General features: G+C 39.6%; 1 protein-coding gene across 5 annotated transcripts in view; it reads left to right on the top strand.

The window, feature by feature from the left end:
- The window catches only part of sik3 (SIK family kinase 3), a 281,489-nt gene extending 266,527 nt beyond the window's left edge, over window positions 1-14,962 (top strand). For all 5 annotated transcript variants that reach the window (XM_080214519.1, XM_080214520.1, XM_080214518.1 and 2 more), the window contains 4 exons: window positions 4,639-4,787; window positions 5,780-5,909; window positions 9,119-9,320; window positions 13,375-14,962. In XM_080214519.1, the coding sequence (XP_080070645.1) occupies window positions 4,639-4,787; window positions 5,780-5,909; window positions 9,119-9,309 (470 nt within the window). In that variant the 3' untranslated portion in view covers window positions 9,310-9,320; window positions 13,375-14,962. The remainder of the gene's footprint in view (window positions 1-4,638; window positions 4,788-5,779; window positions 5,910-9,118; window positions 9,321-13,374) is intronic.
- Window positions 14,963-16,575: the final 1,613 nt, after the last annotated feature.

The following is a 16,575-nucleotide window of genomic DNA, read 5'->3' as shown; positions in this document are numbered from 1 at the left end:
ACTCTGCAATGGCGATTGGTGGGTGGGTGGAGGGAAGGTTGCAATCGTGGGGGGAGGGGGGGTGTTATTTCGTGATTTGGCCACAGAGCCATGCGGTAGCAGGGTGTGGGAGTACTGGGGCACGGAGACCAGCTGATAGCAGCACAGCAGTCTCTGTACATGATGCTATCAGCTGGCTTTCTGGTGATTTAGGACAACTCCCCCTACTGGTAAATTTCAAGTTTGTCAAGATTTTCTTGACAATGTGTGATAAAATTCGACTTCTAAGTTGCCCAAATAAAAAGTGTGAATTTCACCTGTTTTCATGCTCGCTTGGCACATGGAATATCCACCCCACCCCCCAAACCCCCGACTTAAAGCTTAATATCCTCAGCCATCCTTACAAGTTCTCAAATTAGACCAGCATGGTAACAAACTGGTACAATCGCTACAGCAAGCGACAAAGCTTAAAATGAGGAATGCAGAGTCTGGTGACAAATTAATAATATCCAGATACTAAATACATAAATAGCTATTGAAACCTCTGATGCATATTAGGAAGGACTTTTGGAATTCCTATTTCTGTGACATCCTCCAGGCTCTAAAGTTCATTTTCTCCCTCACACCATACCCTGAACCCTCCATCCCATTGACAGTGGTTTCTGTTGTATTCTGTCCCTTTTGCTTATTGGTGGTCAATGCTTCAGCTAACTAGGCCCCACAGTTTGGAAATCCCTTCCTAAATAATTCTGCCTTTCCACCTCTACCTCTTTCAGGCTGTTATATTTTGTCATAATCATATTGAATGGTGGATCAGACTCAAGAGGCTATATGGTCGCTTCTACTCAACACTTCTTATGATTAAACTATCTCTTTGGCCAAACTTTGTTTACCTTCCTTGTTATCTTTGCTTGACTCATTTTGAGACATTCTGTTTTTCAATGTCTCCATAAGGTTAGATGGATTGGCCACGCTAAATTGCCCCTTAATGTCAAGGAGACTATCTCGGGTAAATGCATGGGGTAATGGGGATAGGGCGTGTGCGCGATTGTGGTTGGTGTAGACTCAATGGGCCGAATGGCTGCTTCTGCACTGTAAGGGTTCTGTGATTCTATAAAGTAATTCTCTGTGGGATGTTTTTTCCTATATTAAAGGTGTTATATAAATGCTATTGTGATGTTCAGAAGAAACAGTTGGAGCTACGGAGTTTGTCATAATAAGAAATAAGCTCTGTCAAGGCATTCTTTGTTGTTGAAATAGGTTGGAAATGTGCAAAATCATCAAGTTTTGAGGAGTTACTGATAATTAAATGAAATTAGATTTGAAGACAGCCTAGGTTGACTTTCTGTTCCTGTACAGTACCTAATCCCTCCTTTATTCTTGCAAATCATTACAGGGACAGGAAAGAAGAATTATCACTACTTAAAGTTTTAAACATCTATTGTTTTCACCTTGTATTTCTCCCAATTTCTTCCTTTTTCTATCTTGTGCATTACTTCCTCAAAAAACAGATAACTTATTCTAAGATTTCTGCTGGTGTTCCTGTGCAATTGGCTACTGAACATACTGAATGAGTGTCCTGAAATGACACATGCTCCAACCTACCTCCACCATTCCTCGCCCCCCACCCCCCCAACCCCCAGTCCCCAATGCCCCCATCCACCTCATTCTTATCTTCAGCCCAGCAACATCCACCAAAATATCCTAAAATCTGTCTTCCTAATATCTCCCGGAGAGATTGTTCTCCCTGGAATGATAGAGGCTGAGGGGCAAGCTGATAGACATTTATAAAATTATAAGGGGCATAGGCAAGGTGAAAAGTTGGAAGCTTTTTCTCAGTCAGAAGTGACAACTACAAGGGGACACAAGGTGAGGGGGGGAAAGGGTTCAGTAGAGATATGTGGGGGAAGTTTCTTACACAGAGGGTGGGGGGGCCTGGAATGCACTGCCAACTGAGTTGGTTGAGGCAGACAAGTTAGCGACATTTAAGACTTATCTGGATAGACACGTGAACAGGCAGGGAATAGAGGGGCACAGGCAGTTGGTCTAGATAGGATAATGTGATCAGCACAGGCTTGGTAGGCCGAATGGCCTGTCCCTATGCTGTACAGTTTTTTGTTCATTGTTCTCTTGTTCTCTGTGATCGAACACTATATGGTATATCTCAGCAAGTGCAGATTCAAAGAGATAACTAATTCTTCCTGCCCATACACTATAAGGTTGCTGAGTTCAACGCAACTTGCTCTTGATTTAACATGGCAATTATTTTTTTAAAATTTCAACTATCTTTTTCCACTTCTTGTAGCTTTACTATGCTAAATAAAACACGATAGTCAAAGCTTCAGATTTCTTAACAATTGCCAGAATCATTCTGCTAATGGCCAGCAAGAGGAATTCCTCTTGGCAGTGGGACAAGATGGGCAAATTCCAGATTATTTCATGGGCATTATCAGACTGTTCTTTTGCTCTTTACATTGTAGGAAAAACAAAGAAGCAGCTCATATCAACTCCTGACTTGAAGCAATTCCCAAGGCCTTCAGAAGTGCAAATAATCAATTGACTGTCCCTTACAATTTTACAGATTTTGGAGGGAAAGTTTGAGGGAGATGTGAGGGGGAAGGTTTTAATGCAGTGAGTGGTGGATGCCTGGAACATGCTGCCAGAGGAGGTGGTGGAAGCAGGCACCTGAGCAACATTTAAGAGGCATCTGGATGGGTACATGAATAGGGAGGGAATAGAGGGATAAGGACCAAGTACGGACAGAAGGTTTTTTAAAATTTAGTTAGGGCATCATGACCGGCATAGACTTGGAGGGCCGAAGTGCCTGTTCCTGTGCTGTACTTTTCTTGTTCTTTGTTCTTCTAGGGGATTTTCAATTAACTTCACTGCAGTGTTAACGTAAGCCTGCTTGTGACAGAAGTAAATAAACTTACTTGAAACATTTCGGAACTGCACTCAGCTGGCTTAAAAGCTTTATGACCATTTTAGATGTCGGTGTGAATGTGTAATCTGTATGTTAAAGATTCTATTGAAAAATATGAAAATTGTCTTAATGGCATAAACGTTACTTCAACAATTAGTTTTGCTTATTCAAGATAACTGGGAGCTGCAGTTAGTGCCAATGGATCTGGGCGATAGCATACCAGAAACACAAGTTTGCTATTATTGATAGTACACAGCAGTACGGTGAGATCATTTTTGTCCTTGCGAAGGGCATAGCTTCAGAAGGAATTTTTTTTTTTGTTAGCTCCCAGAAGAGAGCTTTGTTCTCTTTCCAATCTGAACTTAGTTTCTCATTTATGTTTGCTATTCCTTGCACAGGAACTCACTGTGAGTGCAAACGTGGACTTCATTTCCTGCTTTGCCTTGGAAAAAATGCAGTCTTCCATTCAAACAGCTGCTAACTACAGTAGATTGTACTTGACTCAAAATGTGACAAGTGATTGCTTTGTCACATTTATCATCTACACTTCTTTCAATCACTGTGCTATGTGATTTTTAGAATAAAACCTTGATTAATTCCCACAATGGCTGGGGCACCTCTGCTCCTGACAATCAAAATGGGTGAAAAGTTAATATTTCACTGAGACAAAGAGCACATTGATCAGCTGTTGGAGCATCAGCAAGGAAGATACTGAGCAGCTATTGAAAGCTTTTATATATCTAAGACACCAGTAGCAGAGGAGAAAGTGGGCAGAGAAAGCGAGTTGGCACTCTGAACAGCCTCATGATGAATAGACAGTAATGCAGCTGCTAAAGTGATAATGTGTGATATGCCAGAACTTGTAACTATTTTAGGAAAATAGGGGGATCTTACTTGTTGACCAGATCAAGCTAGGCATGCTTCTACTAAAGCAGAACATTATATTGCCTACCTATTGGTATGTTTTTTTTCTCATACTTTGAATGTAGTGCATTACCCACAAACAAATCACTCTGACTTTTTTCTCTGTTTCCCTCTGCAACTTGAAATGCCTTGGCCTTTCATTTCCCTCTTTATTTGCACTCAAATTTTTACCACCTTCTTCAATGAAGAAGTTAAATGGAGAGCTTTAGATACAGCAGGACCCAAGAAAATCCCATGTAATGTCTTCATGATCAAGTTCCTCTTATTTCTCCTTTTATACAAGGTTATATTAATTTAAATATAAATCATGATCCACATTCAAAGATTGAGGACAGTTGCATTGAATGTATCTTAATTTATTAAAAACCAAGAGCCGGAGATACTTTTTGATTTGATTTGATTTATTATTGTCACGTATTAGTACACAGTGAAAAGTATTGTTTTTTGTGCGCTGTACAGACAAAGCATGCTGTTCATAGCATACATTGGGAGGAGGAAAGGAGGGATTGCGGAATGTGGTGTTACAATCATAGCTAGGCTGTAGAGAAAGATTAGCTTAATGCAAGGTAGGTCCATTCAGAAGTCTGGTGGCAGCAGGGAAGAAACTGTTCTTGAGTCAGTTGGTACATGACTTCAGACTTTTGTATCTTTTTCCCAATGGAAGAAGGCAGGAGAGAGAATGTCCAGGATGCGTGGGGTCCTTGATTATCCTGGCTGCTTTTCCGAGGCAGCGGGAAGTGTAGACAGAGTCAGTGGATGGGAGGCTGGCCAAAAAAAAGCATTGAAGCTACATAAATATCCTCTCATTTCAGAGTCCATGACAGGGGATCGAATGGATGGGAGAAGAGCTCCTATGCAGCCAATGGAGGTGAATGATCACAATGGAGTCAGTTATACAACGAGACAGTCAACTAGAACCCTCCAACGGCATCACACCATTCAGACAAGTGATGATGCTTATGTACGTACATATCACTTTTACTCTCTTTCATCTTTGATTATTAAATATCTGCTTATTATCCCTGCTTTAAAGTGTAACAGAAGGTGTCTGAGTAATGGGGTGCATTTTGTTTTAAGTTTAATTTGTTCTACTTTCTTTGTTTTCAATATTTAAGATTATTAAAGCAAAGAACAGAATATTTAGTGAGTTATTAAACAATCAGTGGAGCTTTAGTTATGCAGAATCCCTGACAGTTTTTTGCCCAGCAAAACCCAACAGTGATTGGTCTTGACTTAATTGATAGTCATCAAAATTAAGGTTAAAAGCTGTCTGATTTATCAGTGTTTCTGTTTCAAGATAAACTCAAGTCTTGTTTTCAACTGTGCCTTCACCCCTACCTCTTCCAATCTGCCTCCAGTGTCCACTCCGCTCTGCCTCACAAAGTTGCTCCAAAACAACTTTGCCTGAGACAATGTAAGAAGTTGAGAAATTTAAACAGTTCGCTAAAGAGTCAGCTGAAGCATCAAGCAACAGTTGGATAAATGACATTCTTTTCTGAGTGTCTTTGTGCTTTGATTCTATGATTTGTGATCTGGGAGCTGGAGAAATTGCTAAACTCTCATCTGGAGCAAAGGAGTTTTCCAAGTTTCCTCTCCGTATGATGTCACTAATATTTTCTGTTTATAAAAAGACATAAAAGAAGAAAATCCTTGGGCAGGATTTACTATGCAACCTGCTGTGTATTACGTGGTAGCGGCAGGACCTCTGCCAGCAGCATGATCTTCTGATCCCGCCGTGGTCAACTGGGTTTCCAGTTGAATGTACCCCTTGCTGCTGTGAAATCTGCAGCAGAGGTACACCATTACCAGGACTGGAAGATCTTGCTGGTCTTAATGGCCGGAAAGTTCTGGCCTTTATTTGATTTCCTTGAAGGGATAAAACACTGATGGTGCTGCTTGTTTCTTTACTGTGCCCGTTTACCCTTGTTCTCACATTTAACTTTTATTTTTAAGGATCAGGCGGAACCTTCAGGGATGAGTTTGTTAGCTGGAAAGGTGCTTAGCTCTGCCCGAATGTCAGATGTTGTCCTTAGCCAGTCGTCACTCACAGGAAGCCAACAGCTGCAGACCAGAGAGAATGAAGGTCAGAGCTTCTTGAGTATGCTATCCATAATACTTTAAACACAAGTTAAATACTTAGCAAATTGACACAAAAATAATATACCTCTGCACAGGATGCACTAACTCAAATCTGTTTTGGCGTCAGCATCATTTAAGTGTGTAATAATTAATTGTTTAATTATTTGCCTTTCCAATAAATGCAATGGGAAAGGTGTTGTGCTCTCTATGCACTGCTTTTGCAGAAGTTGATATTTTTGATGTGATAATGTTGGTTACATGCTGCATGATGCACAAATTATGTTCTCTATTTTGGAATGATCTCTGGAGAATGGTCTTGCGTTCTCCACAACCCTGCAGTACAGAGAGGCCACAATCCTACCCAGGCCCTGCCCCCGTATCCCTATATATTTTATCCACTAATCCCTCTAACCTCCACATCTCAGGGCAATTTTTAGCATGGCCAGTCAACCTAACCTGCACATCCCTGGACTGTGGGAGGAAACTGGAGCACCCAGAGGAAAGCGACGCAGACACAAGGAGAACGTGCAAAGTCCACACAGACGGTGACCCAAGCCGTGAATCGAACCCAGGTCCCTGGAGCTGTGAAGCAGCAGTGTTAACCATTGTGCTACTAGTTCATTGCCATCATTCATTTCCATGGGCTACATCAAATATTGTGTCAATCAAATGTTCTTATTGACTGCTTTTAATTTATTAAATGAGAAGTTATGCCTTGGTTGCACAAAATAATCTGGGTAAAATTGAGTTTATTGACAAGATAGCAAAATAACTGATGTATAGTTGAGAAAGAGGTCTTTTGGCCCATTATGTTCCTGCCAGTTGAAGAAGAGTTGTCCGGTCCCTTGTAGCTCTTGGTCCATATCCTGTAGTTTACAGCTTCTCAAGTGCATAGCCAACTGTTTTTATTTCATATGTTGAGGGTTTCTGTCTGTATCACCTTTCAGGCAGTAATTTTCAGATCCCCACCACACTTTGGGAGAAAATTTGCTCCTCAACTAGGTAAATCAAAACCACATCACACACATTCCCCCATCCATATACACTGGTAAAATAGTAAAATAAGACGATAGGCTTAAAGATATTTTTCCAATTCGTGAAGAAGACAAACAAACAAAGGGATACAAAGTTAGCTGTCCTTTGGCTGGCCCTGATGGAGTGTTTCCACATTGCAGTCATTCTGCTTGGCCGTCATCATGGATACAGTTGTTGTATGGAGCAGATTTCCACGTTCTATTCCCACGAAGTCTTGGTTTACAGCAGATCTCTCTCTTTAGGGTGGTACCTTTGCAAATTCTGGCACAAGAGTTTAAGAAAGAGAGAGAGATAGAGAGACAGCTTCTTTGCAGCTTTTCAGGAGAGCATTCTGACTTCTCAGGCGAGATGTTCCAGCTGTGCTTGCCCGAAAACTGGAAATCCACCCCTCCCCCCCCAGTGATTCCCAAGGCAAGCAGGATGGGAAAATTCCAGTCATGATCTTTCTGGCTTGGTAACCGGTTCTTAAATTTCTGCTGGCTGTATATATTAGAGGAATTTGATTAATCCGTGTTTGCTTTTGTCATTGGTAATTGCATTTTGATGCCTCATCTCAGAAACTATGGAAAATTTCAGGATAGTGTAAAAGCCTAAAGGAAATGGGGTCCTTCATATGCTCAGGGGAGTTTGGGTTTCTGTCCCTTTTGGGTGAAATGTAAGTTGTATATTGTGGCTAGCTGCAGTTCTCTATTGTCTTAATGCGATTACAGTTTTTTGTTTTTTTTAAACCCAGCCAGAAAAAGAATTGGAAAGTATCTTTTTTATTTTATGAAAAAAAGCATATCCTTTTAACACCTCGCGGGAACATTTACATCAGTGATATTAGCGAAGGTTGATAGCAATTTGCCTGCTCATTCTGTACATCAAAAGATATATGACCTGAATGCAGGAAGGGAACAAAATCAGGTAGCCTATTCTCATCAGAAAAAATCAATTGGAATACAAGAAGCCGGCCTTCTGAAAAAAAATTTAAAGTTTATGTTTTGATGAAGCTTTAGAATAAACATTTGTTAAGGTGACTGGGCTTGTGATTTTCACTGGAACATGGTGGATTTGTGATTTTTAATACCAGCAATGTTGATTAAAATCCTGTAATTACATGTGACATAAACATAGTTTGGCTTAGTCAATCCTTCATAAACCAACAGGTCAGATTATGAACAATGTTAGGACATGGAGGTGATGTGTCACTCTGCGCGATTTTGGAACCACCCAAAGGGATATACCTCGCCTAGTAATCTTATACGAATGTGTGTGAGGTCATAGGAAGCTACTGGTTTTGTTAGATTAAAGCAGGATCTGCCACGGGCTGTAATGAATAATTAACAAGTCTTTTTTTTAAACTGATGACAACTTTATGAAACAATTAACAAACTAAATAACATCCCAATAGACTGCTGTCCAAATATTGCAAGACTCATTCAGGAATAATGAAATAAATCCTTATAGAATACAATCGTTCTCAAATAATATGCAACTAGGCATCTTTAAACATTCTTCGGTGATGCTCTTGTCTGGAATACTTTCCAAGCTGGAAGCTCCTTCAACTTAGATGGTGATTTCCTGGAGATACAGATATTACTGCGGGATCCTATGTGAGAGCCTCGCCTCCCCTCCTTCTGACTAAAGAGATGCAAGCTTACTCTAAACATGGTCAAGGGGAAATAATTGTTAAATACCTGGAATTACCTCTTCATATTCTGCAATCTCAGTGGCTTGAGGCTGTCAACAAAACTCACATTTGAATTCCATTAGTCCTGTGTGTCTGTGTGCTTGCTTTAAACTAATTGGTTCAATTCAAAAGCCTGTTTTGCTATGTTGGAACACTGGCTGTTGCTTTGAATGTGAAGATGTTACAAACCTGCTGCTGCAGTTTAAAATCCACAGAAAGACGCATGCTTTTTAAAGAGACAATGCTCTATGATTTCTTTTGTTTGTTTTTCATAGCATTTCTTTTCATTATGTACATTTTCAAACATCACAGTTTTAACCTTAAATATGCAACTTCATAGCAACAAGAAATGAGAAATGTTACTACTGGAACGCTGATAAAAATTCTGGAATTCCCTGTTTCTGGCTCTCATTGTAGCTGACAATGATCTATGAGAAAACATAAAGGTTTGAGTGCAAACGTTTTTTTAAATTACTGTCTTGTTGGATTCTTCAATGGTTTTTCAGAGTGTGATGAAGGTTCGCAGAGTTCTGCTGATCCAAATCCGGGAGAGGGTTCACCGCATTCAAACAGTTCCTGCTACACCACCAAATGTTTCACTGACATTCTGAAAGAACTGAATCCACCATTTGACAACAAACTTCTCACCTACAAACACGCTGATTTGGCCTTTGGAATGGAGCAAGCTGGAGTGTAAGGCATACAGAGGTGGGCTTCAACATAACTTGTTATAGGAGAACGTGTGTATTTGGCTTGTCTGTGCTCCTAGTAGTTTTATTGTGTATGAAAATTTTGTCTTGTTTCACATAGGTTTGCATTGGCATTTTTATCATCAAAGTAAATATATGCAGAGGACAGTTTTACTTGTACAATAAAGCTATGCCTATCAAACTGAAGTATGAGTTCAACAGGCTTTGCGCTGAGATGTCCTGAGCTTGTAATGGCAAACTTGAAGTAGAGGGCCAGGAAAATAGAGGGATAGCAACAGGGTTAGATGCAATTAGGGGTGAATTTTCAACCTTACCAGCATTTTTGCCATTGGTGCAACAGACGCCACTTCATGTGGAGGACACTAGTTTAGGTGCCTCCCCACCCCCCTTCCCTCAGGCAGACTGGGAGAAAATAGGAGACAGGCTCCATGCTGCATTGAAGAGGCCACAAGAAATCTCGCAACACCAGGTTAAAGTCCAAAGGGTTAATTTGGAATCACGAGCTTTTGCAGCGCTGGTCCTTCATCAAGAAGCAGCACTCCAAAGGCTCGTGATTCCAAATAAATCTGTTGGACTTTAACTTTGGTGTTGTGAGACTTCTTACTGTGCCCACTCCAGTCCAATGCCGGCACCTCCACATCATTAATGACTACAATTGCAGGCACACCCTAGCACGAAATTTATCATCCATCCCTAATGATTTACCACCCTTGGTTTTAGTTATTTTCACTTGGTGTACTGCCTCTATGTTGGAGTGTCCTTGCTGTCCCTGAACTACCTCATCAGTGTCCGCCTCACCCAGTGGTGCTACCAGCCTTCTTATTGAGCCAGCAGCATAGCCTGCCTGCCAGCCAACACCCTGAGATGAACCGTTTTTTTACAAGATTATTTTCCTTTTCCATAATTTAAAATTATGTTGAGCTCTCCATTTGGCCCAAACTAGCCTCAAAATTCTGTATTCATGTTATCTACTTAATAATTTATGTATCTTGATTCTAGGATATAAAGATTCGTAGAGCACCTTTCACAACCCAAGAATACCCCAAAGCACTTCAGAGCTGTTGAAGTACTCTTGAGTTTGTAGTCATTGTTGTAATGTAGAAAATGTGGCAGCCATAAATAACAATGTTATAGGGACCTTTTTTTTTGTGTTATCAATATCGATGAAGAAAAAGTATTGGCTATGATGCCGGGGTACTCACCTACAGAATATTGTAATGGGATCTTTTACATCCGCCCAAGAGAATATGTGGGGCCTCAGTTTGACCTCTCATCCAGAAGACACACCTCCAACAGTGCAACATCTCCCTAAGTACCAATCTGGTGTAATTAATTACAGACCAGCATGTCAGTCTTAGATCTTTGTACACAAGTCTCTGAAGTAATATTTGAACTGATATCTACTGACCCGGGGACAAGAATGCTTCCCATTGAGCCGTGGCTAATACCATTAAATCCCCCTTAATCATTCCTTAAAACTTTTTCACTTGCATCATTCTTGCTTTTCTCCACACATTTTACAACTACTGTTAATCTGACACACCACATAGCTGTCAGACCTGAACACACAAGTTCAGCTGTGATTTGACCATTAGTATTACATTATGAGACCTGGATTCAATAAAACAAAGCCAAGATTTCAAATTTGGGAATGTATTCTATGGTGTTTTGTTTTTTTTTTGACATAATGCTGCAGGATTATGAGTTTGTGCGCTTTAATGTTGACAAGCTCAGTTGATAAAAGAATGATACCATAATGATGCAAGGCTGAAATGATACTGTGTGGCTGTAGTGAGTGACTGCTTAATGTGCCTTCTGATATCTGTCTTAATTTAAATGAGGCATGAATTCATTTTCTAAAATGAGTTAATACCCTTTTTAATGTAGAGGGTTTAGCAATGTCATACAAGCATGTTAAGAATATAATTTTACCAATATCCTTGAACAGCAAATTTTAGCATGTTCTGTATATCTGATAGATGAAACAAAACCTCTGTAAACAGGTTATAGTATAGTATTTGAGAGTTGTAAAGTAATATTTTCCCTCCAATCTGAAATACACACACACACACACACACACACACACACACACACACACACACACACACACACACACACACACACACACCCCCATATCCCAGTGCACCCCAACCATAAGGCACCCTTAAATTGCAAATATGCCAGGTGAATATTCTACAACTATGAGTCTAGAAAATGAAAAATGGGTAGATTGGATAATTGAACAAAGTGAGTATGTTTTTCAACCTTGAAACACACATTAAAATTAAATTTGATCTTATTTATGTACCTGCAGTTCTTAGCAGGTTTCATTGTGTAGTGACTGGGGAAAATGTTGATCAATACTTCCACTATAGCCATGGCTGAAATCAACAAAACTCACTCTGGCGTGACATAATGGTTGGCACTGCTGTGTCACAGCGTCAGGGACCTGGGTTCGATTCCTGGCTTGGATCACTCTGTCTGTGTGGAATTTACATATTCTCCCCGTGTCTGCATGGGTTTCCTCCCAGAGACCAAATATGTGCAGGTCAGATGGACTGGCCATGCTAAATTGCCCTTTGTGTCAAGGGGTATTAGCTAGGGTAAATGCATGGGGGATAGGGCTTGGATGGGATTGTGATCAGTGCAGACTCAATGGGCCGAATGGCCTCCTTTTGTACTGAAAGATTTATGATTAGTTTAAAATGGCATTGCAGGCAACAAGTTCGGTTTCATTGCATATTTGAATCATTGAATCATAAAATATCTACAGTGCAGAAGAAGGCCATTTGGCCCATTGAGCCTGCACCGACAACAATCCCACCCAGGCCCTATTCCCCATTACGCCATGTATTTACCCTGCTAGTGCCCTTGACACCAAGGGCAATTTATCATAGTCAATCCACCTAACCTGCACGTCTTTGCTTCTGGATAACTAAGTATCTAATAGAAGAAGGGTCACCCCATGTGCTTGGAAGGATAAGGGATGAACAATAAATGTTTAAAAATCCATTTATTGGTCAAACTTCTCTAGAGCTCTGAGGAAAATATTATAGATTTAGAGCATTTAAATGGTATTTCTCTCCACTCTTTCTGAAGTAATTGGCTCCTTGTTGACGCACATGCAGTTTACACTCTGGGCCTACCTAGCTATTACTGACCTGTAAACTTTGTTGGCTAGCTATTTTCCATTACAGCATTCCAGATCCAAATTCTGTCCTTACATTCACACACAAACACAGTCAACAGATAATGATAAGAACAAAACCCCTGACAGATTTTTTTTTGCCACTTACAAGCCAGTGCTACTTAATTTAGGGTCCCAGCTAACTTTCCCTGTACTAGAAATTGAGCCTGAAACCTTGTCATTCTGTGCTATTCTTCTGTCAGGAAAAAGGTACAAAAATCTGAAAATATGCACCAACCAACTCAAGAACAGCTTCTTCCCTGCTATCAGACTTTTGAATGGTCCTATCATGCACTAAGCTCACACATTCTTCTTACCCTATCTGCAATGCTATATTCTCTACCCTATCCTTTTCTTCTCCTCTGTGAACTTTATGAATGGTATGTTTTGTTTGGATAGCATACCAGAAACAGTACTTTTCACTGTAGACCAACACATTAAAAAAGTTTATTTGTTATTAGCCACAAGAATGCTTACGTTCACACTGCAATGAAGTTACTGTGAACATCCCTAGTTGCCACACTCCGGTACCTGTTCGGGTACACTGAGGGAGAATTTAGCATAGCCAATTCACCTAACCTGCACATCTTTGGAATGTGGGAGGAAACCAGAGCACACAGAGGATACAGAATGTGCATACTCGACATGGACAGTAACCCAAGCTGGGAATCGAAACCTGGTGCTGTGAGGCAGCAGTGCTAACTACTGTGCCACCCCATTTGATAATAGTAATTCATAGTAATAATACATGTGACAATAATAATTCAATACTCACTGAGCTATCAAGGGAGTTTGGATACAATTCACAGTTGGCAAATTTAAAAAATTGCAAACTAACCATTTGTTTTATCTCGTTGTTTTACAGATGAGTGTGTTCAGCTTTGAGGTGCAAGGTCCATTTTGCCAACAGTATCTAGCAGCATCACGCCAAAACTTCATTGTATTTCTTTCCAGCACAATATCGTGACTTGTCTGCTGTCAGTTGAGGGTTGCGCTACTTGCCACATCTGTCAGTGCCACGGTCACGAGAAGAGAAGCCTGAAGTTTTCAAAATTACAAAAAAAAGAGAGAAAAAAGCAAAACAGCCATGATTCCCATACATCCTCATGCGTCAAGCCCTTTCGCCCTGGCCTTACCCTGCAGAAACAAAAACCCTCCACGCCCTGTGATGTCACTTTATCCAGGCAGAGTAACTGAGCAGTGCAGCATGCGCCCTGAGGCCTATTTTACTCTGTGAGCAATAAGACTGCTTGCTGTCCCTCTGATACTCCTCCATTTTCGATTTTTGCCTAACAGTGGTGCAATATGCTTTTGTTTTCCTAAGTTTTATTTTCCAGTGTTTGTCGTTGTGCTTTCTTTCTCATGTTAATTTCTGCGTCATTTACCAAAAAAAAGCGTACGGCCATTTTTTTTTTAAAAAAGCAAGTTAGATTTTATGGTTTTTGTTTTCCATCCACGTAGAACCTGTTAAGTTACCTTAAGATATCAATTAAATGAACCGCGTGTTAAAAATAAATTGTCAAAATAGATGATTTTGTTATATTTGAATTGTAACTTGCACCTTTGTTAAAGTATTTTTCCCTTTTTATGGCATTGTAATGTGACTTGTTTCCTTGTGCCAGGTGAAATTTGTTAATGTTAACCCTTGAAATTTCACAGTGCGTATTATGTTTCTATGTCATGTCATCTTTTTTATATATATTGAAACACCCAGAACCTGCCCAAGGTTTTTGGGGCTTCTTTCTGAACTCTAAAACTGATCAGAAAATGAAATTTAAGTTTGAAAGATTTAGCTGCTTCAGAAAAGGGGAAGAAGCAGAACTTCGAAAGGAATTTGCACGAATGGAAAGAAAGACTACAACTAAGCCAGTCAAGCAGTGTTTAACTGTGATTTTAATAATCATGGTTTTAAAAAAAAACAAAAAAAAGTAGCTTCGGACAGAGAATTTTTAGACCTGATGAAAATTTAAATATCACCCATTTATCTGCTTCTAAACTACACATCTGTCCAACTTATGTCATTTGTATATTTTTTGTTCCATTTATTTGATGAAAAAAAGTAAAAAACTTGATATTCAGCTGTTCGACGGGAAGGTACCAAGGAAACACTGAAAGCTTTTATTGTATGTATCTTTTTTTTGTTTACATGACACTGTATTTATGGGAGAGTCAACTGCCAATCTAAGGAAAACAAAATCAGAACTGAAATGCAGTGCCATCTCTCACCTGTAACACATTTTTAATGTTGCTTTGTATTGTAGTAATCAATACGCAGTATATGTTGAATGTATATTAATATACTTTGCTATTTCTGTTTCGGAAATGTTGAAAAGTATTTTTTCTTGTTTATGTTGGACAAAAGGTTCAGTGATCTAGTACATTGTGTGGGTCACTTGCAACTAGTAATTTAGTTGGAAAGTGGGATCATGACAAATAAAACCTATGTAATTTGATCTGACAAATGTTACTTATTTAGTTAACAGTAAGCGCTTTTCCTGAGTCCCTTTCCCCTCTTCACTTTTGCAGTATCTTGTTGAGCACGGGCATAAAAGTTGGGAGGCTCTTTATTTTTCTCTGCTTTCTGACAGCAGTAGGCTTATTGGATAAAAGCAAAATATTGCAGATGCTGGAATCTGAAACAGAAACAGGAAATGCTGGAAAATTTCAGCAGGTCTGGCAGCATCTGTAGCGAGAGAATAGAGCCAACGTTTCAAATCTGATCACCCTTTTCACACTTGAAACATTGGCTCGATTCTCTCTCCACAGATGTTGTCGGACCTGCTGAAGTTTTCCAGCATTTTCTGTTTTTGTTGGCATGTTGGACAAGTTAGGCAAAGAGATAATAATGGATTGTTGATGTTTCGGGTGCATTTGCACCACAACGTAACATAGTAATCGTGTCTTAAGCTGATTGATTGAAATGTGTTATGGTGGTAACAGATGCAGTTGATATTTAAAGAAGGCAAAATATTGCAGATGCTGGAATCTGAAGCAAAAACAGAAAATGCTGAAGGAACTTAGCAGGTCTGACAGCATCTGTGGAGAGAGAATAGAGCCAACATTTCAAGTCTGGATGACCCTTCATCAGAGCTGTGATACTTAAGGGAATTGGTCCAAAATTCAACATTTGTAGTTGGCTACCTTTATTGCCAGCGCAGTGAAAAACTAGTGCTCTAAATTGGGACAAGTGTATTACCCACGTACATTGTTGGGTAAAGGGTTACGATGATGGATAAAGTATCTCCAAGCTGTTGATGCTTTGTGACAATTTAAGAGATCTGTTGCTATTGCATTTTATAATTGATTCATTCTTGGAAAATTATGGACTTTAATTCATGTAGTGCGATAAAGTCGCAACACACTTAAACATTCACGCAATCTCTAGTACATCTCCTGCCGCCTTACTTCTAGATCCTTATTTTATCATGGAGTTCAAAAATGGTAATGCATCTGAACTCTCAGCAAAAAATTCTCTTTCTTCAGAAATAATCTCATTCTGCCATTGTCAGATTCAACTGGGCTAGATTAAAAGAACAGCAAGGGAGAAGGTAAAGTTTAAAGTTTATTGATTGGTGTCACAAGTAGACTTACATTGACACTGCAATGAAATTACTGTGAAAACCCCCTAGCTGCCACACTCTTGCGCCTGTTCGGGTACACTGAGGGAGAATTTAGCATGGCCAGTGAGCCTAACAAACATTAGGAGTGAGCAGGTTCATAGATGCAAAATGTGAGTCAAAAATTTAGTAGATATGCAAGGCAAAGATGGCGTTTGTATACTGCCAGTCACCAAAGCTGTGCCAACTCTGAAATATCCAGAATTGTGCATATTTTCAAATATTAATTATTGAATCAAATGAAAGTTTCCTTTTTTGTAGAAAAGATTATACTTAAAAATCAACATTTAACCATTTAGCATGGTATTTATTTTAGCAAATGGTAATTTTCCCAATATGTTTCTGAATTTCCAAAGTTTGAATTTGATTAAAAGTATACAATTGCTATATTTTAAATTAAATGAGCAATTCATTGCAATGAAGGATAACAGTGGGACATTAGTATTTTC

Source organism: Carcharhinus amblyrhynchos, chromosome 29, assembly GCF_965287045.1.
Source record: "Carcharhinus amblyrhynchos chromosome 29, sCarAmb.v2.hapA, whole genome shotgun sequence".
NCBI classification, from domain to species: domain Eukaryota; kingdom Metazoa; phylum Chordata; class Chondrichthyes; order Carcharhiniformes; family Carcharhinidae; genus Carcharhinus; species Carcharhinus amblyrhynchos.
This window is presented reverse-complemented; position numbering and strand designations above follow the sequence as displayed.